The 27,997-nt window shown below is 49.5% G+C and overlaps 1 protein-coding gene across 5 annotated transcripts in view; it reads left to right on the forward strand.

Moving 5' to 3' along the window:
* Positions 1-2,485: 2,485 nt before the first annotated feature.
* DOCK11 (dedicator of cytokinesis 11) overlaps positions 2,486-27,997 on the forward strand; it is an 87,908-nt gene continuing 62,396 nt past the window's right edge. For 4 of the 5 annotated variants that reach the window (XM_069811390.1, XM_069811386.1, XM_069811388.1 and 1 more), the window contains exons 1-6: positions 2,486-2,671; positions 21,246-21,362; positions 21,578-21,667; positions 22,390-22,472; positions 23,518-23,587; positions 25,783-25,878. In XM_069811390.1, the coding sequence (XP_069667491.1) occupies positions 2,570-2,671; positions 21,246-21,362; positions 21,578-21,667; positions 22,390-22,472; positions 23,518-23,587; positions 25,783-25,878 (558 nt within the window). In that variant the 5' untranslated portion in view covers positions 2,486-2,569. Of the gene's footprint in view, positions 2,672-19,128; positions 19,213-21,245; positions 21,363-21,577; positions 21,668-22,389; positions 22,473-23,517; positions 23,588-25,782; positions 25,879-27,997 lie in introns of those variants that run through there. The other variant, XM_069811391.1, reaches the window with a different exon arrangement.

Below are 27,997 nucleotides of genomic sequence, written 5' to 3' on the forward strand. Positions count from 1 at the left end.
TGAATCTGCTAAAGGCAAAAGAGAAGCTGCAGTTGTGTACATGGGAAGAAAATGGAAGCAATTTCAATGGTGCTTATGTTTTGGAAAGGCCTGGGATGAAAATGACATCGGGGGCCTCAAGGCTCTAGTCTCAACGAAGAGGTGAAAATGTTAGTACAGATGAGTCTGTGAGTTCCCTATGGCAGGCTGAATTCAAGAAAGCAGTTTGGTTATCTGAGGCAGTGCAATTCCTCAGCACCTCCAGAACGCCCCTGCATGTTCTTGGGTGCCTTTCTTATGCTGATAAACCATTACTGGCCTTTCTTCCCTGTGAAAAAGGAGATGAAACCACAATCCTTGCAACCTTGGGTTTGTCTTGTCACAGTGGTGCTGTGGCTGCTGTTGTCCTGCCTTAGTACTCCTTGTGCCTGAGACTCTTATTCTGATGTTTGGTCTTCCTGAGAGGGAGTCACAGTTTTCTGCATGTTGTTTTCATGTGATGTGTCCTTCCCGTTGCTTCTATTTTCCTTTTGTTTTCATGCTTAGCTCGAAAAAACAGCCTCACTGTTCACTGGTCTTCCATGCCTGCTTAGCTCAGTTGAGTGGGATGCTGATGGGCAGCTGATCAGATGCAGCCCCTCACTGGCACCAAACCAAGCTCATAACCTTAGTAGGAACTTTTTGCTTCTGACTGGATAAACAAGGAGTGGGTGCTCTAGGGATGATTTTATTTCTTGTCAAGTGACCCGTCACAGCGCAATTCTCAGCCCCTTGGCAAACACTCTGGTTCTTGGAGATGTTCCTAATGTAGCAGACCAAAGGCAGAAATGGCACTGCCGTAAGTGTTGGCCTCTGATCATTTGTGTTGTGCTGGCTTGTGCTCTCCTGCAGTGCCCAGCCTGCTCTGAGGAACCGCAGGGGCCAGGGGCTCTCCCGAGCAGGCAGGACGAATAGGGCTACCCCATTCTGTGACAGGCATCGTTGTGTTACCTGTCTTCTTGCAGCCAGGCAAATGAGACTTAATAATTTTACTTACCAGTATAGCCATAGCCCAGTTCATCGCAGTGCAGTCACTGGAGCTGTATGGTGTAATGATCTAAAGTCGTTGGTAAAATCCCTGCAAGAATGTGCATGGGTGTGAGGGTAAGCAAGTGAACCTCAGTGTGCTGCAGCTGGAATCATGCGTCACAAGGGTTTTTTTGCTTCTTAATTTTGACAGATTTAGAAAAGCTTTGTGAAAATGCTAATTCTCTGGCTCAAACTCTTTTTTTTCTGTCCCTCATCTAGTAGATATTTGATAATTAACACTAAACTTTTAGATTTGTTTTGCCTCTGGTGTAAAAAAATCAGAGCAGTGTTTAATATGAAATGGTGTCTGCTGCCCCTTCAGTGAACTGCTAAAAAGCAGAACAATAACTGACTTGCATGCTTTGGAAGTCACAAATAACATTTTGAACAGTTTGGATCATAACAGCTGTATTCATTACCCCCTACAGATTGGCTCTCATAATCAAAGCAATTCCTCTATATGTTGCGTGACTTACAGCATGCCTATAATTCCAATGAGGTCTTTGTAGATAGTATTTAACCAGCCATATGGCACAATATGTGGAAATTCCTTAAGAGTATGACTACATGGCAACTCTGTCCAATTCGGTACCTTGCTGCAAAGGCACAGCACACAATGAAGTAAGTCAAAATATTTAAAAGTAAGGCTTTAATGTACAAACCACGAAGGATCTATCATCTACATCTATTACATTTTCAAAACCACCATCCTTAAAAACAGTGCACAGTGCCAAAGTAACAAGGACTAGGAATTAACTTCAGTCCTGAGGAACCTTCCTTCCGCTTCCTTCCTTCTTGCCTTTGCAGCCGGGCAGGCACATGGGATCGTGGCCTCTGTAATCAAAGCGCTTTCCTATAGCAAACCCTGCAGCCTGGAGATGCTCAGTAGTAAGATCTTGTCCTGGTTCCAGGTTGGCCTTACAGGAGCACGGCTCGTACAGCAGGGACGCACCTTGGGCAGAGCCGCATGGAGACCCCCACTCCCAACGGCCCGCTGCCCCGTATGAACCGAGCCGCCTCGGGCTCGCGTTGGGACAAATGTCCGGTAACTTCGCCTAGAGCCTGGCTGCCTTTGCGTGAGCCCCAGCACCAGCGGCCGACCAAACTGCTGCTGCTTCCCTGGAGCCCCTCCGAGGCGAGCATCCCCTGCGGCTGTGGTGGGGCCGGGGCGCACCCCCCCGGCGGCAGGCGCGGTCTGGCAGCCCCAGGCTCTGGCACCGCACCAGCCCGGGGGGGGGGGGGGCCGCCGGCTGTCTCCCGCAGAGCCCCAGCCCGGGCTTTGTCTGCCGGAGCAGGATGGGTGAGCGGAGACGGAGGGGGGGGGACGGGACAGCCGGCCCCGGGGCGGCACCTGCAGCGGGGACAAAGCGGGGCCGTGGCGGGGCGGGCCGAGCAGGGGCCCTCCCCGTTCCCGGCCCCGCCCCCGGCCCGGCCCCGCCGCGCCCGCCCGCCGGCAGGGAAGGGGAGGCAGCAGCCGGCGGTTCGGCGCGGCCCCGCAGCGCTCGGCGCGGACCATGTCGCCATGTCGGAAGTGAGGAAGTTCACGAAGCGGCTCAGCAAGCCGGGCACGGCCGCCGAGCTGCGGCAGAGCGTCTCGGAGGCGGTGCGCAGCTCCTTCGTCCTGGTGAGCGCGGCTCGGCGCGGCGCGGCGGGGCTCGGGGGAAGCCGCGGGCGGGAGCCCGGCCCGGCCCGGCCCGGCGGTACCTTGGGCAGCTCCCGGCGGGGGCCGCGGTCGGCCCGCGGGGAGCGGCGGCAGGGCGCTGGGCGGGCGGCGGGCAGGCGCCCGGCAGCGGCTGGGGAGGGGGGCAGCGTCGGGCGGGGGATGCGCGGAGCGGGGGAAGAGGAGGAGGAAGGGGCTGGAGAAGGGGCAGAGCGGGGGATGCGCGGGGCACGGCCGGGCAGGGGTTGGGGAGCGCCGGGCGAGGGACGGGCGGGGCGCGGCTGAGCGCGGCAGGGGATGGGGAAGGGCGGAATCGCGTGGTTGGGTTCCCCTCGGCGTGTGTTGTGTCACGCCATCCCGCCCGCCACCCCGCTTGCCGCCCGTCGGAGCGCGGTTCAGGGGGGTGAGGATCGCGGGGGACCGGCGCTTCTGCCGCCCGGGGTTAGGTACCGCTCGCGTGGGGGCAGCGGCAGCTGGGGAGGATCTGTCCGCGCAGGGCACTGAGCGAACAGGTAACGGAGCTCACCCTGCCCAGGGTGCAGGCAACGTAAAACCGGCGAATAAATAGGGCGGGACCGCGGGGCACGGCCTGGCGAGGTGAGAGGGAGGCAGGGGCATTGGCGTAAGCCGCGGGTCCGACGTATCCCAGGAATCACGCTCAAATGTCTGGGACGAAAGTCACGAGCTTTAGCAGATGCATTTCATCCCCGCGTGTGGGATGCTGCAGCAGGTTGTCTTTGTTGTGCTCGCAGCTGTGCAAACGTGAGCTGCTGTACCCTGGGTGGGTGCTGGGGTCACTTCAAAGCTTCCCTGGGCTCTGTTGGATGTATTTCACTGTTGCTTATTGAATTACTCTAGCGTGTAATCAACTTTGACCTTGACTTTGATGGAAGGTTAGTCAATGGGATATGGAGAAAGTGCAGTACAAGTTCAGCGAATAATTCCCATTGGTCCTCTACGGTCAGATTAAACGGCACGTGCTGTTAAGTAAATGGAGGGGTTTAAACGATTCTTTTAAAAACAGAGTTTTCTTGTAAATTTACTGATTTCTAAAGCTGAGAAAAGCCATGGAGATGATCCAGTCTGATTTCCTAGTGCAACGGCTTATTGCTTCCTATGTGCAGTTGTTCAGGGATCCTTACAGGCTCCCATGTGATTGTCTTTCCTTCTTTCATCAACAATACATAGGGACAAATGCTTTGTACAAGCTGATGGAACCTCTCATTAAAAATGAAATTGTTTGTATAGGACCTGAAGAGCTTTGGTATCCTACAGGCAAATGGTTACTCGGTGCCTGTGCCAGGTGCCTTCTGTCAGAAAGGGAAGGGATGGGTGGGACTGCAGATGAAAATAAGTAAAACCTTGACAGCAACCCAAAGGAGCCGGCACCAGCACCCATCAGCAGCCACTCTCTTTCTGATCCTGACTAGGGTTTCATCGCTCACACCATCCCTGCCAACTTCTCTCTCTTTCTGACAGGCAAATCCCCTAGAGCTGCTGTGCTGCTTAGTGTGTTTGCAGCCAAGCTCAGGAGGAGGGCGAGGGCAGGTGTCTCTGACTCCCAGGTCTTGGCAGAGCTTCCTGCTTTCAACAGTTCAGCAGCAAGGGATAAATCCCAGCACTTCTGCATCTCTAGGAAGAGCCGTAAGACACTGCAGCATTCGGAGAGCGGGGAAGGAGGTGGCATAAGCTTATAGGCCCATCTCAGATGGCACTTCGTCCGGCCTCAGTGATTAAAGGATGAGGTTCGTGTTTTCTGGGTTGCTCCAAGAAAAAGGCGGTTCCTCTCCATCTACTAGGTCATCATCTTTGCGAGGAAGGGATGTCTATGTGCAGGTGTGCTGGCTGTCGGGAGGGTGGAGAGGGGCATCCCGGGAAACAACGGTGGGGAGTGGTGGCGAAAGGATGAGACCGAAAAGCCTTAGTTTCTGATCCTGCTCCCAAGGTGAGGCTCAGCCTTGGCGCTGATGAGCTGGGCAGCTACAAAGCGTGGCGTGAGCGCATGTCCTACCTGTCTGCCCCCTCCTTGCCATGGGCAGAGTGGGGGAGACCGAAGGCCCCGGCATCAGGTGCGTGCCAGCAGGCTGCAGTCCCAGCTCTGCCTCACCCCAGGGCAGTGCCGAGCTCACCGGTGCCCCTGGGAGGCAGGGGGTGGTTGATGGGTACGTGGGGAGCAGGGGCTGGTGCTCGGTAAGTAGATGGAGCAGGCTGGCAGTGTGCGGTGCGGTGTGTCCCAGGGTGTGGGGAGCTGGGGCTTTCTGGCAGTCTGAAGCAGACTGGAATCGCGCTGGGGACCTTGCTTGGCAGGATCCCATCCCCTTCCTGCAGCCTGGATGCAGCAGGTGTTAAGTCAATAAAAGCATGTGAATAGCTTAATACTCCCCCAGCCCCTGGGGATACCCTGCCTGTCCCTCAATGATCCTGTCAGCTACCTTGACTGTCTGCTTGCCTTGGAGCAATTGTAGCTGAAACCACGGGTATCTGTGGTGGTGAGAATGAATGAGATGAAGGGGTGGGGAGCAGAGCTAGTGCTGCAGGTACCGGAGCATGCAACTTCATCCGCAGGAGGAGTGGGCTCTGTAAGGCTCTTTCAACGCATAGACTGAGCTCGGCATTTTGGGCATTCAAGGCACTCCCTCAAGACAAGACACTGTCTGGGGTAAGAAGCCATTTGTAGTCAGTGAATGAAATACTAGTAAACAAAAACGTCTCAGTGAGGAAAGCTTTTAATGTCATGGAAGCGGTCAGCTTGTACGGAGCCATAATTTGTGCGTTAAAGGAGACACATCTCCAGCCAGCAGCGCCAGCCTGAGCAAATGTGATGTCTGGTATGATGCAGCTCCAAAACTGCCGTTCTGCAGGTGCAGTGAAGCTCATGTCATCTTATTTCTGTTCCTGATTTTCCGTTTATGCTTGTCTAGAGCTAGGAGAATATTTACACTTCTCTTTGGTTTGCAAGGCTGGAGTGAAGTTGGTGGGAATTTGGTCGGTGACTTCTGGCAGGCCTCTGCTCCTTTGTGCTTGTGAAAGGGAAGCGTAGCATATGGTGGTGGCTGGACATCAGCAGCAAAGGGAGGTTGTCCCTTTCCAAGGTGTCCTGGGGTACCCATGTCCCACCCATTGCCCTTTGGACCAGCTGCTAGGATGCAGCCAGTGCTGCTCCTGTCATGGTATAAGCGGAGCTGTAATCTGGAGCTGTAGCAGTGAAAGTAAGCTTAGGCTGCGGTGGGTTGCTCAGAGGCACTTCAGGCCCCGTGGATGGGGAAGGATGAAGTGCAGCTTTCACTTGGGGCTCTTTTGTTTCCTCTTCTAGCGCTGGTGTTCCCGGCGTCCCGGCTGTCCTTCTGGTCTTGCATCGCGTTCACAGATGGGCTGTGTAAAGGAGGTCTTGGCGAGGAAAAGGAGTTCAGCGGGAATCCCTTGAAAGCATGCAGAGCCCTGTGGAGCGGAGTTGGGAGCACTGAGGGGACCACGGGCAGCCAGGGCGTGTGGGAACCCTGGTTCTCTCTGTGCACTTTTCTTTGCAAAGCTGTAGGGCAGATTGTATCAATTTCAGCTTTGAATGGTCCCTTATGTACACTACTGATTATAACTTATGGATGGAGTTTTGGCAGAATAACTGACAAACAAGGTCACTGTTTAAATAAACAGACAAATTTCACAAAAGTTGGCAGGTGGGATAAATGACACGCTAAAAAATGCAGGAAAATTGTCAGATTAGGCTAGAGGGAGGAACAGTCCAAGCCTAAGTGTGATAACTTAAACCATTCTTAACCAAGAGATCACCTGCAGCTTAAACCTTGGGGCTCCAACAGTAAAGTACTGTGTTAGAAGTGCAACTTCAGAGCCAGAGTACGAAGTGCTGGTGATACCTGGGAGAGACATCTAGGCTAGACCTCAAGGAGAGCGGCCAGGGACCTTTGGCAGTGGATAGACACAGGTGATCTTGGCTCAGACCTTCAGTGCAATCTCCCTCCTCCCATCTTCTCCACGCTCAGGATGTTGCGGATTATTAATGGGAAAGTCGTGCAGCGAGGCAGGAGAAACCCGCACCGCGGCGCTGGCCGACACGGGACCTGGGCAGCCACAGGAGCGTTGCAGGACAGACCTTGCTGGCAGGACGCACATGCGTGCTCTGGTGCGCGGTCCCCTGCTCTGCACCTCTCCTTCACCCCATCTTTGCTTTCCCCCTGAAAGCGCTGTGGGGCATTGTAGAGTTGGGCAGTTTAAGAGCACACACGCGTGTGAGTGAGATCTGTAATCTTGGGCCTTGTGGCACTGCCAGGAAAATAGCAAGGACTCTACCTTCTGCCTCAGGACCCGAATCGGCTGCACGTGGTCGCTTGTTTCCCTGTGTGGATGTAAGGCCAAGGCTGAGCTGGAGCCTCCCCGCGCGTCCCCTCTCTCTGGGAGTGGTGTGCTCGGCAGCGGCTGAGCCCCTGCAAGGAGACTGTCTCAAGCCAGTTGCAAGTTTTCCAAAGGTGTCATTCTCTGTGTCGTGACAGAGAAATAAAACGTGTGGGAGAGGTGAGATCAGAGGAGCAAGCACTTGACAAAACCCAGACAATCCATTTTCCCACAGTGCTGCCAAAACTAGTCATCTGGTGGCAATTTTAAGTGTCCCACAATTACTCTGATTTTCTTTAGATCATTTCTGTACAGATTAACTGAAGATACATTTACTGCTTCGCCATACAGATTTACAAAGGATGCAGACCCGCAGCACCTTATCTGAGAAGCAGCAGCTGCAAAGGATTTGCCCACATTGAGTGTCAGCCAGCCCAGTGGTGCATCCCCGAGCACCCCAAGGCACAGCTTGGCACCCAGGCACACTCACAGCTCTTGGCCACACATACGCCAGCACGTGAACTCCCAGCAACTGCAGTGGGGGAGAACCTTTGCCTGCAAACAACTGCATCGATTCTTGCCATAGAGAGGTATTCAAACTGAGCGTCTGCTCTCCTGTGTTACGTGGTGCTGTGGGACGTGCTCCGTGAAACCTCACCGTGAGACGGTGGGCAGCGTGCCAGGAGAAGATGGGTTTTGTTTGATCCTGGCTGGGCTGGGCTTGTATGGGTGGCTCAGTCTCAGGCAGACGCAAAAAGGAGATAAAAAGCTCGTTAACGGTGATATTAAGAAGGTTTTGACTGGAGGCAAAAAAAGCATTTTGTTCTTTCTGCGGGTTTTTTTCAGCTTAAACTATATTATTAGTGTCTGAATTTATACTCATGCAGAGGAAATCAGCTTTCTGCATAGAATCCTCTTTTAATAAGCTAAATTCACTTTGATCAATGTGAAGACTGTTTATATGCAGCATTTGTAGTGATCTTGGTACTCAAGAGAGACACAGAATATATGCATGTTCCCCCTCGGGTGTAGTCAGTATGCTGTGTTTGCATAATTTACATAGAAAAAGAGACATATACGAGACAAGGGAGGAAATTCTGCTCCTGCTGAAGTGGGTGGGAGTTTTGCTGCCAGTTCAGCCAGGGCAGGTTTTGCCCACTGCGGCAGGGTGCTGCCAGAGTGGGCCACCACAGCTTGCTCGGGTGACTTTGTGGAAGTGCTTATGGAGAGATTATTGCTCACAGGGGCTTATTCAAGAAAACACTTAAATGCATTTTTAAAATTAATCACATGCTTTCCTGAACTGGGGCTTGTGTGCTGTAGGGGGCTGAATTTAGCTCAGCACTGGCTGAGTGCCGTGGCGTGGCCCTGGGCAGCGCGTGCCGTGGAAATGGTCTGGTTTGCTCCCACCTGAGCACACACCGGTTGTGCAGTGAGTGAAGGGAACCATTTTATGGAGAGGAGCAAGGCCCCAAGTACGCTGTGTAGCTATTTGGGGCCACTTAGCAAATCTCCGGCATGTCTCCCACCAATGCCCAGTCCCGAAGAGATGAAGCAATACCTTCCTCCCCCTGTGCGCTGAGGAATGGGTACTATAGGATGAGCTGTAGTCAATGCATCCATTTCTTGAGGTTTTTGGAGGCTACGACAAGCTTTTGATGGGCACTAAATCTTATCCTTCCCAAGGCACCATTTAAATATGCGTGTCCTCCTGCCCACTATAAGAAAGCTCTAGGAAGAGACCGAAGCATCCAGCCCTTACACTTGCTGGGCAAGGCTGGGAGTGGTTTGTTCTGTGCCAGGGGCAGTGTCATGAAAATGCAGGTGTCCCTGCATTGACAGCATCTGCCCTGACCTGCCACCGTCGATGCAGTGAAACGGCTGGAACAGATGGTTGGTGGTGGTGCCTGCAGCTAATGCCAGCAATGCGGTTGGGGATTTGGTGCAGTCAAAATCCGGTGAGGGGATGGCTCTCAGGCTTTGTTTCAGCCTTTGCTGCTATCTGGAGATACTTGCAGAGACCCCTCCCAGGACCAGGAGCATTTAAACCTAGACTACCTGCTGTAGTGCATATCGTAGCATTCTTTTATATATGCAGCTTGGTGGCTCTTACAGCACTTCACTTAGCCCTTTCCACCCTGATTTATTATTTCTAATGATGCAAAATTACACAAAGCTTTTGACATTTCTGTGGCCTGAGAATGCAAGTCACAGTCACACACAGTAGCTGAACAGCAGCCAGGCTTGGGGCACACGTGTGCTTTAGCTTCCCTGGTTAATTGGCCTCCTCATTCCTGTTCTGTCCAAGGAAGAAAAGGGTAGTTTCATGCGCCTTTGTGGGCATTGCTGTCATGTCAGAAATGCTGGAGTATGTTTCCCTGCCACCAGCTCCCTCCATCTCTTTCATTCCCTTAAAAAGTACAAATCAAAGCTCTGCCTTGCTGGGTCCTCTTTCCTTCAGCACAGCCCTGACTTATCTTTACAGCTTTTCCCTGCCTCCTGCTGCTTCTCTAATGGGGTCGGCTCTGCTTGTTCTTGACCCCCTTCTCACCCCTCTCTCTTTTCTTGCTGAAATGCAATTTTCTCTCTCCCCTATTAATATCTCCTGCCACGGGGCTGTCCCTGGGGAGCGGTTGCGGCTGGAAGAAGACCCTGCCTGTTTCGGTCCAGAGTGCTCCCTGCTCCCTCATCCTGCTCCTGGCTCCGTGCTGGGTGACAACCCCGCTGCAGCCCGGCCCCTCTGTCCCCAGAGCGAGGACACTGCACGGGTGCAGCCAGAAAGATGACATCTCCCCTGTGCAGTATTAGGACCTGGTCACATCAAAGCGCCGTACGTTGCTTTCTGTAACAGCCATATATATATATAACTGTACTTGGGTAGCGGTCAGGAGCCTGGGATGTGGGTTGGAGCTGCACTGCAGTGTCTGTGCATGGAGCAGGGCACATCTCCCAGCAGGTCTGGAGGAAGCCACGGCTCAGGATGGCAACTGGCTCCGTGCCTGCCTGGGCTCTGCCAGCCTGCCAAACCCGCGGCTCTGCGGCTCGGCCCTCGTGGACACAGGGTTAGCTGGAGCGGGGACTCCAGGGAAGCGTTGTGCCAGCAGGAAAGGGATGGAGGGGCTGGGTTTGTGGGAGATGCTGGTAGGAAAGGCATGGTCAGGAGAGGAGAAAGGAGCCTCCGTCTCTTGGAGGGAGATGATGGTACTGGCTGGGGCAGGCCGAATGCTCACAAAGCTGGTTTTCAGGGAGGCAAACCCAGCTGCCAACAGACAGCCCGCTTTCTGTGGCAGTTTGGGGCTCCAGAAAAGTTGCACTGGACTCAGACAGGTTTCCCTCGCAGTTCTGCCTTTTCTTCTGTGCCTGGGGAGACCTAAGCTCTCCCTTGTCCCTTTGCATAATGCTGGAGCTTGTGTGGATGTCTTCATCTGGGGGAACCTTTGAGGTGCTTCTGTCAACAATGGCATTTTGACTGCGGGTGGGTTGAAGCATTGCAGAGCCCATCCGTTGCAGAGCCTGTCCAGAGGCCCTCCTGCATTTGCTGGGAAGAAAAGAGTTTAACTTTGCAGCCGCTGCAGCCATCTGCACCAGTGCCCAATGCCTGCAGCCCGAAGATGGAGCATAGATGTGGGCTGAGACAAAACAACTTCCTGGGCTGGTTAAACCACCGCTGACATCTCTGGGGTTTGGCTTCGCTGCTGGGGGTGTTCACTGTATTGCTAAGGCAACCCAAAACCGTCTTGCGATTTCCTGCTCCGTATTTCCCTGGCAGCGTTGCTCTATGGGCTTGGGCAAGTCACTTCACCGTTGCCCGGCTCTGTTTGTGCCCCAGTGAAGCCTTCGGGGAGTGGCTGCGCAGTTGGCTTGGCCCACGCACAAGTGGTTTCTTGAGTGAAAAACAAGAGGTTTTAAGAGCAGGCAGGAAAGGGAGGAGTTCTGCTTATGTGCAATTAATTGCTTTAAGATGTTCTGAAGCTGGCTATTCTGGAAATGGATGCTAAATATAAAACTGATGCTACATAAATAAATGATGAAATACCAGTGACATCTGAAAAGCGCTTTGGGATGCTCCAGTTAAGAACTGACATAAATAACATGTATTATTGTCATTGTAATTACTATTTTCCATTTTTAGCATGCCTGTGCTTACAGAATGTTTTGAGAAGTCATATCCAGCAGATATTCAGCTGTCCCATAGAAACCAGTACCCTTTTGCCAATTTCTATTAATGCTATTATTTTCAGAGGAGAAAATCAAAGCCGTGCCATGTTTTCATCTCTCTCACGCTCTGCGGCAGATGCTCAGCTGGATGCAGGTGCAGCTCCACTGACGTAGAGCTACGCTGATCTCTCTCTGCTCCTCATGCAGAAGAGCTGGATTTGAGCAGGCGGGGACGTGCGGGGCTTCAGGTGGTGTGTCTGGGGACTGGAGATGCCATGGCAGTCTGTACTGAGCTGTCACTAGTGTCTCTCACACAGAAGCACTCAGCAATCCTGAGGAAGGTCAGGGCACAGGGGACAAAGGTACTGAAAGCAATCTCAAATGCTTGCCCTAATTCACTGCCCTGTGCAGGAGCGGTGCTGGATCACCTCAAGTGTGTGCTTATGCCAGAGATGGCCATGCCCCCAGCTACCACTCGCCTCTGACAGTGCTTTTCCTATTGACTCTGCACTTATTCAGGGCACCATTTTCAGAGGTGATGTGTGAAGGTGAAGTGCATGTGGGCTGAAGCGGCAGCGCTGCCTGGCAGCCTGGGCTGCTCACAGGTTGGCAGTAAACTCTCACTGCTTCATTGCAATGCAGCTTCTTTCTGACGGCTGTTTCCTTTGCTTAAGTGATTTTACAAGAATCTCAAGCTTTCAGGAAAAAACAGCCTTCCTGGCCCTCATGGCTGCAGAACTGAGTTTCAAAATGTGATCTGCTAAAGGCTGTGAAGTGTGGAGTCCACTTTTAAGTAAATGGAAGGGAAGTGAAGAGCCGTACGCTGGTTATCCTGACTTCCTATAATTTCTAAGCCAATCTGAAGACATTTCAAGGCCTGAATTAGTTTTATTTGCCAGGCCTGATAATAACAGGTAAATGTTTGTATGTCTACACTGACATCAACTTTTGGACTGTTTCTTCAAGCCTTCTCCAAGCTGGTGTCTTGCATTGATGCTACACCACTCTCGGAGACAGCGCTGATAACTGCAAACACTTGCTTTGTCACTAGAGAATTGGGAGGAGACATACAAATAACAAAATACCCAGAACCCAGTCTGCCCTTCATAGTGCTCAGGTGAGGTTTTGCTGCCACACAGGGCCATCGATGCAGGAGGAGAGAGGTGTGGGTCAGTCAGATGCTTTTTGCACAGGACTTGAGTGGGGTGGAGGGAAGGGAGCACAGGAGAGGGGGCAGGCTCTTGCTCTGCGCTTTCAGATGGAAAGCGTGAGTCATTTCCACTGCAAGTGTTTTCTTGCAGGGTGCGAGGACTGTGCACCCATCCTCCTCTTCCCCGCCACGTGGCTTTTTATTTCTCTGAGAGCTCCTGTCAGACGCAGCCATCTCCATTTAACGCAGAGCAGGGGTCACGAGGGGTACAGCAGCCTTGTGCTGTCTGTGCTGTGTTTCAGAGCTGGAATGTGGCACAGACTGGCATATAACTCCTGTATGGAGGTGGGAGTGCGGGGGCTCTCACCCAGACCCCTGACTAATAAGACCCCTAGAACTGATGCACTTGCAGCTGTGTCTGCTGCTGTCCAGCCGTTGGGTTCCCTTTGCCCCGTGTACCCATTTCTGGGTGTAAAAGAGACAAGGCAAGTCCTGCAGCTTGCTGTGGGGGTGCTGGGGACTGCGGAAGGGAAAGCCTGCTTGCCTGGACCGCAGCTGGGGAAATATTTGTTTCCAGGGTATAGGATGAGTGCTGCAGGGGAAAAAGGAGGTGCTGGGATTCACTGCTGAAGCCATCACTTAACAACTTCTCGGGGACCCCACGCTGACCGAGGAAGGATCTGTGTGGTGCTGGGAGAGGAGAGCCCTCGGAGGGCCGGCGTGCCACAGATCTGCTCCCATGTGTTGGTCTGGCCCGTGCAAGCCTGTGTCCTGCTTTCCTCTTTCTGGGCCACAGAGCATCCACGTGCATCCGCATGCTGTGAGCATCCATGCAAGGCAGAGCTTCCAGCTTCACTCTGGGATGCAGGATTTGGGCGAGCAGGGAGCGGGGTGCAGGAGAGGCTGCCCTGCAGCAGGCAGTGCCTGCTGGGCAGGCTGGGGCTCTGGGAGCATCACACTGGAGCTGTCAGGAGCGCTGCTGTTTTGGAGGTTGCTCACCTGCTGCCTGCGGGAGGGCTGTGCAGAGCGTTGCTCTGAGCTGTGTTGGCACGCAATCCCTCCCTGTCAGGCCCCTTCTCCTCACCTCATCCCTCTTCCCTTCCTGGTTGCCCATGGGGCTTCTCTCTCCTGTCTGCAGTGCACACCCTCTCCGCCATCCACTCTTGGCCTCCCTGTCCCCATCTGCCGCCTTTTGCAGCTACAGAGCCCCAGCCTTTGCACAAGCTTCCCATGACGTCGCCTCTGCGCTCACTTACCTCCAGCGTGGCCCCATCCCCAGGCGAGCAAAACCCGCATCCCCTATCCCACCTGCCCCTGCACCACCTTGGACCAGCTCCTGACACCCCTTCCCTCTCCCTGCTTCCCCTGCTCCTCCTCCTCCTCAGGAGGTTTTCCTCCCTTGGCATTTCACAAAGTGCTCAGTGTGTTTGTATGTCCGTCTTACAACCCATCTCTCTCCCCTGACCCAGGTGTAGACATTTCCCCTGTGGTCTCAGCCAGGATTCCTGTCTGGGCATTCCTCTTGTATTTTTAAACTTCCTTCTCTCTGGCCAGTGTAAAAATAGTTTTGGCCTGCTCATACCCAGCTTTATTGACTATTTTTCATCCTTGTGGTTTTACCATAGCCCATCTCTGCGCATCTTGCCCTGGGCCTTGCTGTTCCATGCAGCTGAGTGCTGGGTTTGCAGCAGGCTCGTGGGCACGAGCTCCCCATCACCTGGTGAGAGCTGCCTCATTCCCTCCCTTCTAATTGCTGCCCAAAATGTGGCTTTGCTGAGAAGCCCACAAACGTCTTGGCAGCGGCGAGGCTGCGTTGTGTTGTGACTGCTGCTATGTGTGCTGACTCACACTCTCTCCCTGTTTGCCCTTTTCCCCCCCCATTTCTGTTTCCACCTCTTCCCTCTCTCCTGTGCTTTTGAATGTAAAGTCTTTGGGCTACAGACTTTATTCTGGCTTTGCACAGGGTTAAGGCAGTTCCAGACACTGGATAGCCAAGCTCAGGGTTTCCCACTTTTCATTGTTCTTTCTCATGCCCAGGTTCCTGGAATGATGAATTATGTGTGAATCTCAGCTTTTTTAAATGAAGCTCTGTAGCCTTTCTGCAAGCTTGAGTTAGAGCATGTAAATGGGATCAGATGGTAGTGCAGAAAAAGTGAGGAGTTACAAATGTTCTATTTAAAAAAAAAAGCTCTTAAAGACTACACAATTTGAGAGAGCCCTGACCCGAGATCTTTGAATCCCTGGTTTTGGAAAAGCTTTTCTATGGATAGAAATTCCTCTGTTCCATGTGCCTATACAGTTTGCCAAGTGGATTTTCTCATTTCCGAATTAAATTCTCCCATGTACTGTCAAGTTTCATGAGCAAAATAAAAAATGGGGGGTTTTGTCCACTGTCTGCAAGGTATCCTCCCATTTCCAGATCATGCATTGCAGTGCGAAGTGGTCCCTCTCTGCCCTGGGCTGTTGCCAGTCTCAGAAGTGATGTGACTGTGACTAGTATGTCCAAAGGGTAGTTGTACGCTTCTGGTTTTTTCCCCCCTTTAGCTTTTAATCAATTCCCCAGATTGACTTTGCTTCCTATTTTCTGTGTATTTCACCTACTTGGCCCTTTGGGTTTTGTTTTAAAATTCGGGCTTTGCTAGGCTTTCCACGTAAGTGCATTATAGCATTGCAACAGATGAGGCAGTAAATAGATAGGCTGTAAAATACTTGCTAAATTTGAGGGAACAGTTGTGCAGTCTGAGACAATACATTTATATGTACATGTGGTCTGTGCTATTTCCTCTCCTCTCTTTAGCTGCCGTAAAGAACCATCCCTTTTAATATTTGGATCACTTGTGTCTCTCTAGCTGCTTTGTGAGTGTGGATGCATGCACTGGGTAGAGCTTCATCTCTGAGGAAGTGAGAAAACACCATGTCCCGGGTGCTGCCGAACCCGCAAGTTTGTTTTTTCCGTGGAAGACACAGAGGAAGCGTTGCAGGGCTGGCTGCGTCAGGCAGAGATGAAGCAGTGTGTGTGCGGGTGTGCGCTGGCCGTTAGCGCTGTGAGAAGCGAAAGTCGAGCGTGGTGCAGCTCTTGCACTGGGCTGGGGGTTGCTCTGGGCTTGGCTTCCGCCGTGCGATGGGAAACTTGCGCTGGCAGCCGACATGGGGCTCGTGTCAACGCAAAGGGATGAGCAAATGGGTTAAAGCAGAGCCAAACCAGCCAGGGTTGCCATTTTCTTCCCTGGATGTTGTTTTAGATGAGAGCCAGCCTGAAAGGACTGAAAATACAAAGGCTTTCTGACAGTTTTCCTTTGGCCACTGTTTTAAAAAAATCCTCAAATGAAATGTTTTCTCTTCACTTTCTGTACATTCACATCACTTGGATTATACCTGTTGTAATTCGGGGAGAAAAAGATTTCAGGAAAACATTAATCATATACTTATAATAAAAACATTGGCACGTTTGTATTGTATACAAACGCAGGACACTAGAAGACAGGTAGCTACTGTTTCTCAAGCAATAGAAGTTTAAAATAGAAATGGCCTTTCCTGTACTTCCCCACATGAATATCTCCAGCTGGCATTGTGAACCTTTGTTTATAAAGCAAATATAAGGAATTTTTTAGGCTTTGCATATGGATACAGAAAGGAGACAATGTAATCTGACTTCTTAAGATTCCCCCTCCTTGGTTAATGAGTAATTCCCTTGCTAAACCATTTCCTTCAAACTCTCTGTGGTGGTTTCTATCCAGTGGGGGTTTGCGCTCGGGCTGGCAGAGGGCAGCAGGACAAGCAGAGCACTGACGATGAGGACTTTACTTGGGGTTTTCCTTGTGCTGGGCTCTTTGTGCTTGCTCTTGGCCAAAGGCAGAGCCTTGCGTTGGTGTTTGTGGGCATGTTTCTGTTGAAGTCATTTCATTGAATTTCCTGTTAAAATGCCAGCTGACTTGCTCGCTGATGGAGAGAGTCAATACTTGAATAGATAGGCTGTCGTTTTGCCTGTGCTCAGGGGAGCAGCAGTCTCAGGGCAGAAGCAGAAGGACAGAGTGCAACGTGGTTTTGGGACAGGCTGGTGTGCAGGGCTTGAACCAGTGGGGTTTTTTAAGAGAGGTGAGTGGGCTCATCTGGGAGGGTACACTGCTCTCCTGTTATCTTTTGATTTAAATGGTGTTTGCTCATGTTTTTCCACTATGAGGTCTTTCGCACAGGTCTTGATTTTTATCCCAGTGCATTGGGCCGCGGTGTTTTGGGCTAGGAGCTGCTGCCGGGTGTGCTTGGGGTGCTGCGACCGCAGGGGCCACGGGAGAAGGCAGCTCACCCCAACCTGCCCACACTGCTCTTGCGCAAAAGGTCAGAGGAACCTGAGGAGCCTCACAGTGCACCCGTCTGCCTGCCCTGGGTGAATAGCTGCTGCATGTATGCCAGAGAACAGGATGGCTTTGGCAGCACTGCATGTTTTTTCCTGCCGAAATGGGTTGATTTTGTTGCTGGATTGGCACCATTTCTTTGCAGTTGGATATTGGCTTTCCCTGTGGAGGAATTTGTGGTTTCTAAGACTCTAATTACTTTAGTCTAATAGTTTTTCCTGGGCTTTCATAATGACTTTGGTGGGTGCCATCTGCTGTTGTGACAGCACTGGGCAGTGTGAGGCTGAGCCCTGGATGCCGGGAGGTGTGTGCTTTAACCAAGCTTGTCAGAAAAACTAAGAATTTGAAACCTGATTTTCAGGTCTTAAAGCTTTACCTCCAGCCCTGTTGGGACACTGGGCACTAGGGTGGGCCAAAGGGTGAAAAATACTGTGATGGCTCCCTGCTTACTCCGCAGGTCTGTTTGCAGAGACATGGGCATATCTGGCCCCACTGGGCAGCCAGCACAGTTTGGGATGGATGGAGAAGTCTGTGTTTCCTCGATGGCAGGCAGGGGACAGGCCACATCCTTTCATAAGCAGCTGCTTTGCTTGCAAACAGCTTGACCTACCTCTTTTGGCTTCACTTTAGAGACATTGGTGTGGTTCGTGTTGTGGCCTTTGACAGCCTGGCTGCATCGTGCCGGTTGCGAGCACGGCCGGCGTAACGCCGTGCTGCAGGTGACAGAGGGCTGCTGTCTGCTGGAACAGGGAAATCCCACAGCTTGGGTAAGGAGAGCTCTAGGGACTGCATTTCTAACAGCTTCAGAGGAGAAATGCCTGTCTGTGGGTGCTGCAAAGCCCATGTGGGTGACAGCCCTCTGCAGCCCTGCAGGCGCACATCCATCACCTCCTGGAGCTCCCTGGGTCGTTGGCCGTGTGTCCCAGGACTCAACATGGGATACAAATCACAGCACCAGCCTGCACAACGCATTTTGTCCAATATCGCTAAATCCACAAGAGTGGAAAGGCTGTGGTGAGTTATTTTAAGGAGCTTTTTCATATCTGTGGTGGGCAGTGCTGTATGGGTTTTGAAGCCTCTCATGTGAGGATGTGGGATCCTTTTCAGTCCTTACCATTTAATTGTCATCAAATCCCATGAGGGTCACTGCCAGGACTTTGTCTTGCTGGTCATCAGAGATGTCAAAGCTAGAAAAGAAATGTTATCAAGAACCCAACTTTTAAAAAGAACGACTTTAGAAACAGAGTCCCAGTTTCAGGACCATGCTGCAAAATAAAAAAGGACTAAAAATGTTGTGTAATTGGAAGGCCTGTATTCTGCATACTCAAAGCCACTATTTAATGCCATAGCCATGCGAAAGGCTCTTAGAGTGAATCTAATTTACCGTTACAGCTGCTGCTGGGGTAAGGTGAGATGGGGAGTTGGTGTAAGCAGTGCTCAGGCTCATGGCACTGCTTTAACCAGCTTATGCTGCTGAGTTTTGCTGGGATTGCTGCAGTGATCAGCAGCGAGAGAAGTAAATTGGACAGGTCGGCAGAGAGCCGTACACCTGGTCTGTAGGGTCCTGCCTGGTCTCGTGGGGTGGCCAAGCTTTGGGGATGCCTGGCCCCAGACCTGCAAATGGGAGAGCAGCTCATGAATGTCCTGTTAATTCACATTAATTTGCAAAGCTTGGCAAATTTTCAGAAGCGCGTAATGTTATCCTGAAATAACACCAGTGTTTCATATGATTAACCAAATTCAATTAAGCACTTAAAGAGCATAAGACTAACTGAGAGAAAATGGGTTCCTTTTCTCCACCTACCTGTTGGGTTTTTGGGACTTCTGTTTTTCAGATGATCTCTCTTTTTTTTTTATGAAACTCTCGGGTCCTGGAGCTCCACGTGCAGCGAGGCTGGCAGCATGCAACACTGGGGCTGGCAATGTTCGCTATCCCATGCCCCAAATCCCCCATGGCTGGGGGAGCCGAGCAGCAGCACCCGGCCACTCTGACACCGTGTGGGCTCTCTGCCGAGTGACCTTTTCTTTCCCACCGGTAATTTGGTGGGCTTCTCCTGCGACGGCTGCAGTGCTTCTGCTGGTGCTAACATGGCACTGGGGCTTCCGAGGTTTCTTTCAGGATAGTGCAAGCAGTGAAGCAAAGTTTCCAGAGAGCAATTAAGTGGGAACCATTTCAGATATCTGAGCTAATCCATGCTGGATTCCTGCAGCGTGGAAAAGAGACATTTTGAATGCAAAACTGTCTGGGGCAGGAGGTATATTTTCCCCAGCCAAGAGTAAGAGTTCTTTGTGGACAGCCAGAAGCACGGCAGAGTGGGTGCTCAGCGAAAGGCTGTGCAGAAATTGCTCTGCCCAGAGGCTTGCATGGGACCCAGGCGTCGCTTACATTAGTAAAATGGGCCCTAATTGCACGGAGGCTCTGTGCTGTCCTCCCTCAGAGAGATGCTGGGATGTCATTCTGCTGCTGGGATGCGGTCCTGGGAAACACGACATGAAAGGTACCCGCCTTGCATTTCTGAAGTGCTGTGGGGAAAAGCTTTCATCTCAGTTTTGCTTTCCGAACGTATTAAAAGCTCACCCGTCGTGCACCTGGGACAGAGGAATGGCCTCTGCTCAGTGGGGCTGTTCCTTTGGGTGAGAGAAGCCAGAGGCAGCCTTAGAGAGACGGCTGCCTTTGCTGCTCCAGCCCAAAGGACCATCCAGGTTTGCTACAGACTCTGGATTTTTATTGTTTTTACCATGTACCAGAGTATGGCAAAAAAAGAAAGAATTTTTTTTCTGTAATTCCTTGGGTTTTTTTGAAGGTGGTGGTATATGAGAAGATACTACCATACAAAGATTTTCTGCAACATTTCAGAAAAAGATTAAAACAAGATTAAAATATGACCGTCCCCAAACAGCTCCTGCCTGGGGCCATTACCCCCTTGCGTGATGACTGCCTCCCCAAAGTCCCAGCACCAGCTCCACTTCAATGCAGGAGATGCTCAGTTGTCATTAAAGCAAAACCCTGGCTCACCTTTGCTGCAAAGGGCTGGTAGACATTACTTAATGCATCCCAAAGACTCAGGAGCCAAAGGCACAGCACAGAAACCTATGGCTATGATTGGCTCTGATTGTTTTTGGAAGAGCAATGTTGGTTTCTTGGCTTATCTCACGTCACAGGCAATATTGAGCTGTTTGGATGCTTGGTGGTGTGGCTGTTTACCCACTTGTGTTATATGATGCTGAACTTTTGGTCCTCATTTTGGACTCATTTTCTTAGGCTGCAGGTTTTGCTGTCTTCAGCAAGAGAGCTCATACCGATCTCATTTTTGACTCAGGGCTATGGGAACAGTTCATCCCAGCAAACCCATTCAGCTAGGGGGTAAATATTGCTGCCAATGGGGAAACATCCGATGTTCCTCTTCCAAGGGAGGAGAGCCCAAACATGCCATCCTACAAGGGTGTTATCACCAGAGGCATGTGCCATCCTGGCATCATGCGGCTGCTAGAGGAGTTTGATAAACACTGTCCATGACAAGGCCAGGCATCAAGATTTTGGTCAAGATTCAAAACAAGGCAAAGCTGATGTATCAGAATTTGCTTCCCGTTTTATTGTGACCATTCACATAAAGAGTCATGGGTTTGCTTTTGGTGTGAAGTTTAATTTTCACAACTGCAGTGCTAAGTGCCTGACTCTTACTTATGAAATCTGAAGTCTAGGGCTGGGCAGCTGAAATGACATTTGCCTACTTCAGAAGTTGCCCTTGTGTTTTTCTCACATTTTTTTAAGTTCTGTTTTCTGGACTTGTAACATGGACAAAAGTAATGCAATAGGAAATGTAATGGCGTTCTCCTAATAGTTTTTACTTGTGACTCCAGGGATTTTGGAGAAGTTCCTCTTGCTTCCTAGAAATGTGAGAGCAAAACCAGGCCCCAGATTTTTCCAGCCTTCATCTCTGGCTGAGGTGTGATTTATGGAGAGGGCTTTTCTGCCTTTCTAGAGGGATGCTGCTCTTCCTTCCACGGCGTGAGATTCCTGCTCTGGAGGTCATAGCAGATGGCTTGCTCTCATCTCGCCAGCAGCACGTTTCCAGAGAGAGCACGGCTCTCATCAGCTCCTCTAGCAAACCCAGCTTTGAGCTGAGCAGAGCCAGTGTAGGAGGCCTTATTTCTTCTGAGCTGGATGGATGAGCTGCTCAAACGTAAATATGCTGAAGGTTGCAGCTGTTAAAGCTGTGGCTTGTCCAGGAGGATTTCTTGCTCCATTAAGAAATTGGAGACTGTGCTTAGACCAGAGCAGCACAGTGCTTTGTTTCTTCCCGCAGCTTATTACCAGACACAAATAACTTAACCCCTCATTTCCCTCTCTGCAAAACATGCACATTGGTGGTTACCTGCATCACATGAGTATGAGATTGCTGAATTAACGAGTGGTCCATTGGTAACACAGTTTGAAATTGTCAGGCTAAATTAAGCATAAGATGTTAGTTACTGGTTATTTTATATATTATATATATGTAAATTTTTTCATCTTCTGTTTTTCCTGCAGGAAAAAACCAAAGTGGTTGAACCCTTGGACTACGAGAACGTGATCCTTCAACGCAAAGTTCAGATCTACAGTGATCCACTCCGGGACCTGCTGATATTTCCAATCGAAGATGTATCTGTGAGTTTGTGCTGGCTGTTTCTCATGTTTGAGGCTCACTAATCTCCAGTCCTGCTTACCTTGGAAAATTGCCACATGTTAATTTTGGCTGCATTTCTGACACAAAAAACCAAAATGACCCACTGGTGATTTGGGCCCACCACATTTGTTTAAAGCAAGTATCAAGCCCTGAAGACCCGGGTTGCACTGAAAACATGTTCTCCTTTTTGCCACAGATCTCAGTCATCAGTCGACAGAGAAGGACTGTCCAGTCGACGGTGCCAGAAGACGCTCTAAAGAAAGCTCAGAGTCTCTTCGTCAAAGAGGTGGGGGCAAAAGCCCACGCAATGCCTGCCTTCAGCACTTTCTCCCTTAGGCAAGATGCTCTGCCATAGCTCCTCATCTGTGAGGTCGCAGATCACTTAATTTTTCCTGTGTGGGAAGCACCGGTCACTGGCAGGCTGGCCGCACGAGATAGTTCTTGCACGTGCCTCTTGTGCAATGCTTCTTTCCAGTGGGTTTTGTACACAGACGTGGTGTGTGGCTTTGCACCGCCTGCCTGAGCTGCAAGGTGTGGGCGTGCAGCAGGGCAAGGGGTGGACTACACAGCCTTCCCCGAGCATCCTGAGTGCCACGAGTTTGTTCTGTGAAGTGCCGCACTCTAGGAGCATTCCCTCCAAGTGCAGTGGAACTAAATGCCAAGCGATGGTCAATGGCGAGTTAGAGGCACTACATTTCCGAGGGCAGAAAATTGGTGTTTTCTGGAAAACAGTCCCCTCCCAAATCACTACTCCTTTTTTAAAGCCTTGGAGTGATGAAAATACAAAATTAGTAGCTGTGTGGCAGGCCAGACGCTGTGTGATTTTGTCTCTGTGATGAAAAGGTTCCTTATGAAATTCTGTATTGCAAAGCAAAACAAGTGAAGCGGCTTGTTCAGACCCTTTCCACTTGTGCTTACCTCACCCAACAGTCTGTAACCTTTCAGACTTGTGCATGGTTTTGTTTTGCTTGGTGTAGCTTTCAAAGAGCTGTATTGTTTTCCTTTCAGTGCATTAAAACCTACAGCTCAGACTGGCACGTGGTAAACTACAAGTATGAGGAATACTCAGGAGACTTTCGGATGTTGCCATGGTAAGTGTCACGCTCCCTTGGAATACTAATGCATGGTCACAGGACTGGGGTTTGAGCAGGGTTAGGAGAAACAGTCTACCCTTCTTCCCGATGCCTGTCCCACAAGCAGCCTCCCCTCCAGAGGTATGTCACTGAAGGTTAGAGGGCGAGAGGTTCATGTTGTCTGGGCACCTGGCAGGATAAATCGTGTTGGCAGTGTCTGCTCGTCTCAAACTGGGAGCCTTGTTGTCTCCCTGGGCTGATGTTCTCTGCGTGCTTGATACGGCATTCCCGTGCTGAGCAGATCCTCTTTGTGCCCCTAGTTCGCTGAGCTGTTGTTTTACAACTCCAATCCGGTGGTGGAGTATCGCTACTAATGCTGGCAGTGCTGGAGAGTTATGTGCTCTGAAATGCTGGCTTGTGCCAGTTCTTCCAGCCCCAGAGCTAATCAGGTTTTTCAGACAGGCATATACATCTCGGATTTCTGCAGGATTGTTATTTTCTCAGTGGTGGCGCCTGCTCTGCTCTCGCTCCCCATGCTCTGTGCATGTCTGGACCACTGTTCAGACCACTCGTGTGCTAGCAGCTTGTTAAGTGCATTTTCTTGTTAATTGGCTAAAGTGGGTCTGTTCTGAGGATCTCGCAGGGGTATGAAGCAGCAATGGGGGAACACTGTTGATCAAATAGTATTAAAATTTTTTGTGAATAATCTTGCGCTCCGATCTTGCTTCTTTTTTAGCAAGATGGGAGATAAACTGGCCTGCTCTGTCTCTGTGTTGCATAAATTCAAGTCAGCAAAAACTCTGCAGAATCAGATGGCTAACACAGAAAAAACTAATTGCATACTGCATGTTCTTAATTTCCACAAAATGCACTCAGAAGTTACCTTTCTCCAGCTGTAAGGGGCTGTAGGTTTCTTGAAATCTATCTATCTTCTGCAGAAGGACAGTTCTGCTGTGCTCTGTAGTCTGCAGTTTGGCTACTGCTTCTGGATCTAGCATCAGCTGCTGGCTTGGAGGACACTCATGTCCCAGTCGTTAAAAATGAAAATGTGTTATGATTTCAGCAAATCCTTTAGGCCAGACAAGATTCCAAGCCATGTGTTTGAAATTGATGAAGACTTTGAAAAGGATGAGGTAAGGAGCTTTTTTTTTTTTATGTATTCTGCTCTAAGATCTGTTAAAAAGCAGATTTCACAAGGCAAAGTCAGAATTCAGTTGCCAGGAATGGTTTTCTGGTGAGATGTTTTGTACTGTGAAGATGGGACCAAAACTGAGACAGTGATTTATTTCAAAGTATGACAAGATAATCTCTTGGAGCCAAGGGTCTCCTAAATTAGCTGCAAGATTAGCCATAATATTTTTCATGGCTTTTTCACTTGAAACAGTGCAGCAGTGGAAGAGAAAAAAAGGAAGCCAAACCATTACTAAGTAAAATTCTTCATGTCCAGAATTAAAAGTGGGCAATTTGGTTTTCAACTACACTGCAATATCAGGGTCCTCCTCTTAAAAAGCTTTGTGCTCTACCACATAACCTGCAATTCTTAATCCGTCACTTCTACCCAATATATTCACAGCGTGTCAGTCCCATTCTGTATATGCTATGCAAATGTTCTGAGGCATTTGCTTCCTCTGGAAGTTGGCATGTTTGTGCTCAGCTGGTTGCAGGGAAGATTTGCAGTGCTGGGGGCTCTGACAATGGGGACATCTCAAACCTGGTGGTCATTTTGGAATATGCAGATGCCATGTTTCCCTGTGCATATCACATTTGCTACAAGAGGGGTAGCATTTTTCTGTCTCAAGTACCACATGAAGCTTAATTCATGCAGATGACATTAAGAAGTTTTAGTTTATGGTGGGAAGAGTTTACCCCAGCTGTTTAAACTCCTCATGGCACCAAGATGCTGCTGCTGAGGAACTTACAGAGGAAAAGGGAAGTTTCCTTCTTGCAGAGGTGAAGATTTGAAGGGGCTGTTTCATGCACATTTCTTACAATTGCTATGTGTGTCCCCGCACACCTCAGGTCTGGACTGGGATGCCTTTTTTTCAAGTTTGGCCTTAATTTTTTTTGACTGTGTTGTTGGTTTGCATAACATCATTAACTTGAGCTGTTACCTGTTTAGTAATATCTAATTTGGGCTGGAGACAGGGCTGTGCAGTATGTTATCAGCATGCCTCTGAAAAAAGCAAAAGGACAAAAATACGCTATCAAAATTTGATGGAGACCTTTTTTCTTCTGGTCAGTGTCCCAAATACTCAAACAAGTGAAGTTACTGATGTTGGTTGTGGAAGAATATTCCTGGTGCTTTTGCAGATATTTTTGGCATTTATCTCTTTTGGCATGGCCATATCTAAAGGATTCTATTACAGTTTCCTGATGGAGTGTTTACATTAGAATTATGTAACGGAAATTCAAGTAAAAGCAATCTCTTGATGAAAAAAAGGTGAGCCATTATAATGGAGAAATCATGGGTTGTTTTACCCAAGGAAATAAAGCATTAGACAATTTACTTTGTTATTGGAAGTTTGACAAGAAAAGAGTGAAAACCTGCCATTTGGGGTGCGGGAGGCAGCATAAACCAGTCCCTTCGTAGCTCATTGTCAAGCAGTCCAGGTCCCCCTCTGCTGCTGAGTCACTGGAAGTCCCAGGACGAGTTTTTTTCACCAGTCTGGGATCTCATTTCCCTCCCTCCCCAGTGGGGGTCACAGTTTAGGTATGGATGAAGGGTTGTTCCCTCTTTCTGGGACCACAGGACAGGAGCAGAGATGGAAATCCCAGCTGGTATGCCAAGAACAGCGTGGTTGGGTCGCTTGAAACTTTTTGTTTTGATATGTGTGAAACCAGTCAGTTACATTTCAGCTATTGGGGTTTGGTGGTTTTTGCCTAAATTTAAAACGGAGAGTGGATTTATACAAAAGGAAATGACAAAATAAGTCTGGATCTCTGCATTTTGCAACTTTCTGAACAGACCATTTTGAAAATTTCCTTCTTCCCCAGGTTTTTGAAATACTGCCTAATAACCAACATGCAGTTCCTCATTGCAAAATTGCTGTGCGGTTCTGTCAGTGTAGATGTATTCTTTTTTAAAGGTGACCCAAACTAGCCTGTTTTGCCTGTTTCTTGGAAAGAGAGAACCCTGAAATTTTTTGTGATAACACTGTACGTGTAGCTGTACATGTTACACGTACGTTTGTTCTACATGTTACTGTATTGCTATAGTTAAAACTGTATTGCTTTCTAGGGTGGACATATGCCTTGTGTCTAAGGGGAATTTTGCGTGGGAGGCAGTTCACCTACCCTCCTCTTTTCCTGATCTTTTGCTCTTTTTCAGGATTCCTCGTCCCTGTGCTCCCAGAAGGGTGGTGTGATAAAGCAAGGCTGGCTGCACAGAGCAAATGTAAATAGCACAATCACTGTTACCATGAAGGTGAGTTTGATCCAGCGTTATGTTAATCATGAACAAAGTGCGAGGTTAAGTTCAGACCACATCTCTAAAGCTAGCAGGACTGCAATGGGTGGGTTTGGATTTCGGTGGGCATCCATCCCTCTTGTAGAGTATCCCTAGGTGGACTGGAAAACCCAGTCTGGTAACAGATTTTCACCCTTCCCTCCCCAGAATATATGAAAGACCAGTGCACTTCAAATCATGACAGGCAAGCTGAACAAAAAGGCGAAGCATATTCTAGGAAACCAAGGTTGTTTTCTGAATGAGCAGCTGAGGCCCAGAAGAGAAAGGCAATTTAAATAACTGGAACAGCTGCCCTGCAAAGGAGACTTTCTGAATTGATAGTTTCCTTGCTGGTAGGAAATATGTATAGAGGCCAGCTTTAAATTGAAAGGACAAGTCTTTGCTTTAAAAGCAGGGGTGATATCACTGAGGAGATGGAGCATTACTGACCTAGAAGCAACAGCTGCATTGTCTCCTGTTCTCTGCTGTACATAATCTGGCATGACATTGCTTACATTTTGCAATGGAGGTTTTTAATAGTTCCACCGCAGGTTTTTGCTGTGGCAGTGAGCCCGTCTGTTGTTCTACCATGCAGCTGCCTTATTACAGCAGAGAGAGGATATTAGGGAGTTATGCTCAACTGTGCAGCTGAAGGATGGCTGCAGTGAGGCTGCTTTGTAGGGATATTAGTAGATCTCAAAAAGCTCAGTTGTTCTGAGGCTCGATTCAATGAGTTATGCTTTCATGAGAAGTGGAACAGGACCATTCATAGGGCTAATTTTAATTTGAGTTTTTACAATGACTACTCATGAGCTTCAAGGTGATAGAACAGGATTTTCTGATCCTCTGCTTTTCTGAGCAGCAAGTTTGAAGCCATTTCTGCTCCTGTAACTTCTGGAGGAGGTATCATACATGATCAAAGCAATCAGCTGGGTCTGTTCTTAACTAAGCCTCTTGTGCTATTTTGGCCTCCATGCCCAGCACCTCAGACCCACCTTTCAGAGACGTTATCTGAACTACACTGGCTTCAGTTCAATTAATAAGATCCACAGAGTCTCTGTGAAACTCAGTATCAAAGTACCAAAAATCAGTAGCCATTTTCTGAGCTGGTCCTGGTCACTTCTGTGTCTTACAAAACACCTCCTAAGGCACATGTGAGAAATCTGAGGACTTGGAACATCTTCAGCCTTGTCAACACTTTGAGAGCCTGCTGTGCTTTTGCAGAAGCAGACACGACCATCTTTTGAGTGCTGGTTCTTTCATTGCTGTGATGTGCTGAGCTGTTGGTACCTCACACTGTTGCTAAGCACGTGCAGAGCATATTTTGTGGAAAGGCAGCCCACGAACAAATTGTAATTAGGCTACAGCTGCCAACCTTTATTTCAGAGTAACCTTCCCTTTGCAGAGAACTTCCCTGGTTTGGCCCAGCTCTCTTGCTGTCTGTTTTGCAGTGTGTTGATGTGCTGCATTACAACCACAGCGTGAGGATTTTCTCTCTTTCTTTCTTTCTTCGCTGCCCAAATGGACTTCCCCAGTTCTCTAGCCATCCCTCTGCAATTGCAATGCCCACCAACAGCATCTGTAGCCTGATCAGAGGAGGTGTTCCCTCTGATCTTAGGTTTATGGTATTCATTTCAAATGACCATAGTCTTCTGATGATTATTTCTGATAGCAGTGCTTACAAGGGGAGAAGATCATAGGAATAGTGTTTGCTGCTTGCTTCTGCATTTCTTTTTGAAGAGAATTCAGAAGATGCAAATGGTTTAGCATGAAATCCCATACCCATGAGTGATGTCAACCCTGTAATATCTAGAGAGAGATCTATCATGGGTTTCTGTAGCATCCACTGCCAAAGTTTCTGGGATTGATTCAGTGAAGTGTTAAATCAGTGTTTAAATTGGTTTAACGCTTAGCATACGTAGCTTTCCGTATATTTTTATGATTTGTTGAACTAAAGGTTTAATTAAATCTTATAAAACTTAAAGCTCAGCAACCTTTGGAGCATCTCTACAGCTAAGTAGTCATCTAAATGGTGCCAGAGGTTACCTTTCAGAGGGCTTAGGTTACCATTCAGAGCACAATGCTCCGTTCCAGTTCT

The sequence above is a fragment of the Haliaeetus albicilla genome, chromosome 23, assembly GCF_947461875.1.
Source record: "Haliaeetus albicilla chromosome 23, bHalAlb1.1, whole genome shotgun sequence".
Classification (NCBI taxonomy): Eukaryota; Metazoa; Chordata; class Aves; order Accipitriformes; family Accipitridae; genus Haliaeetus; species Haliaeetus albicilla.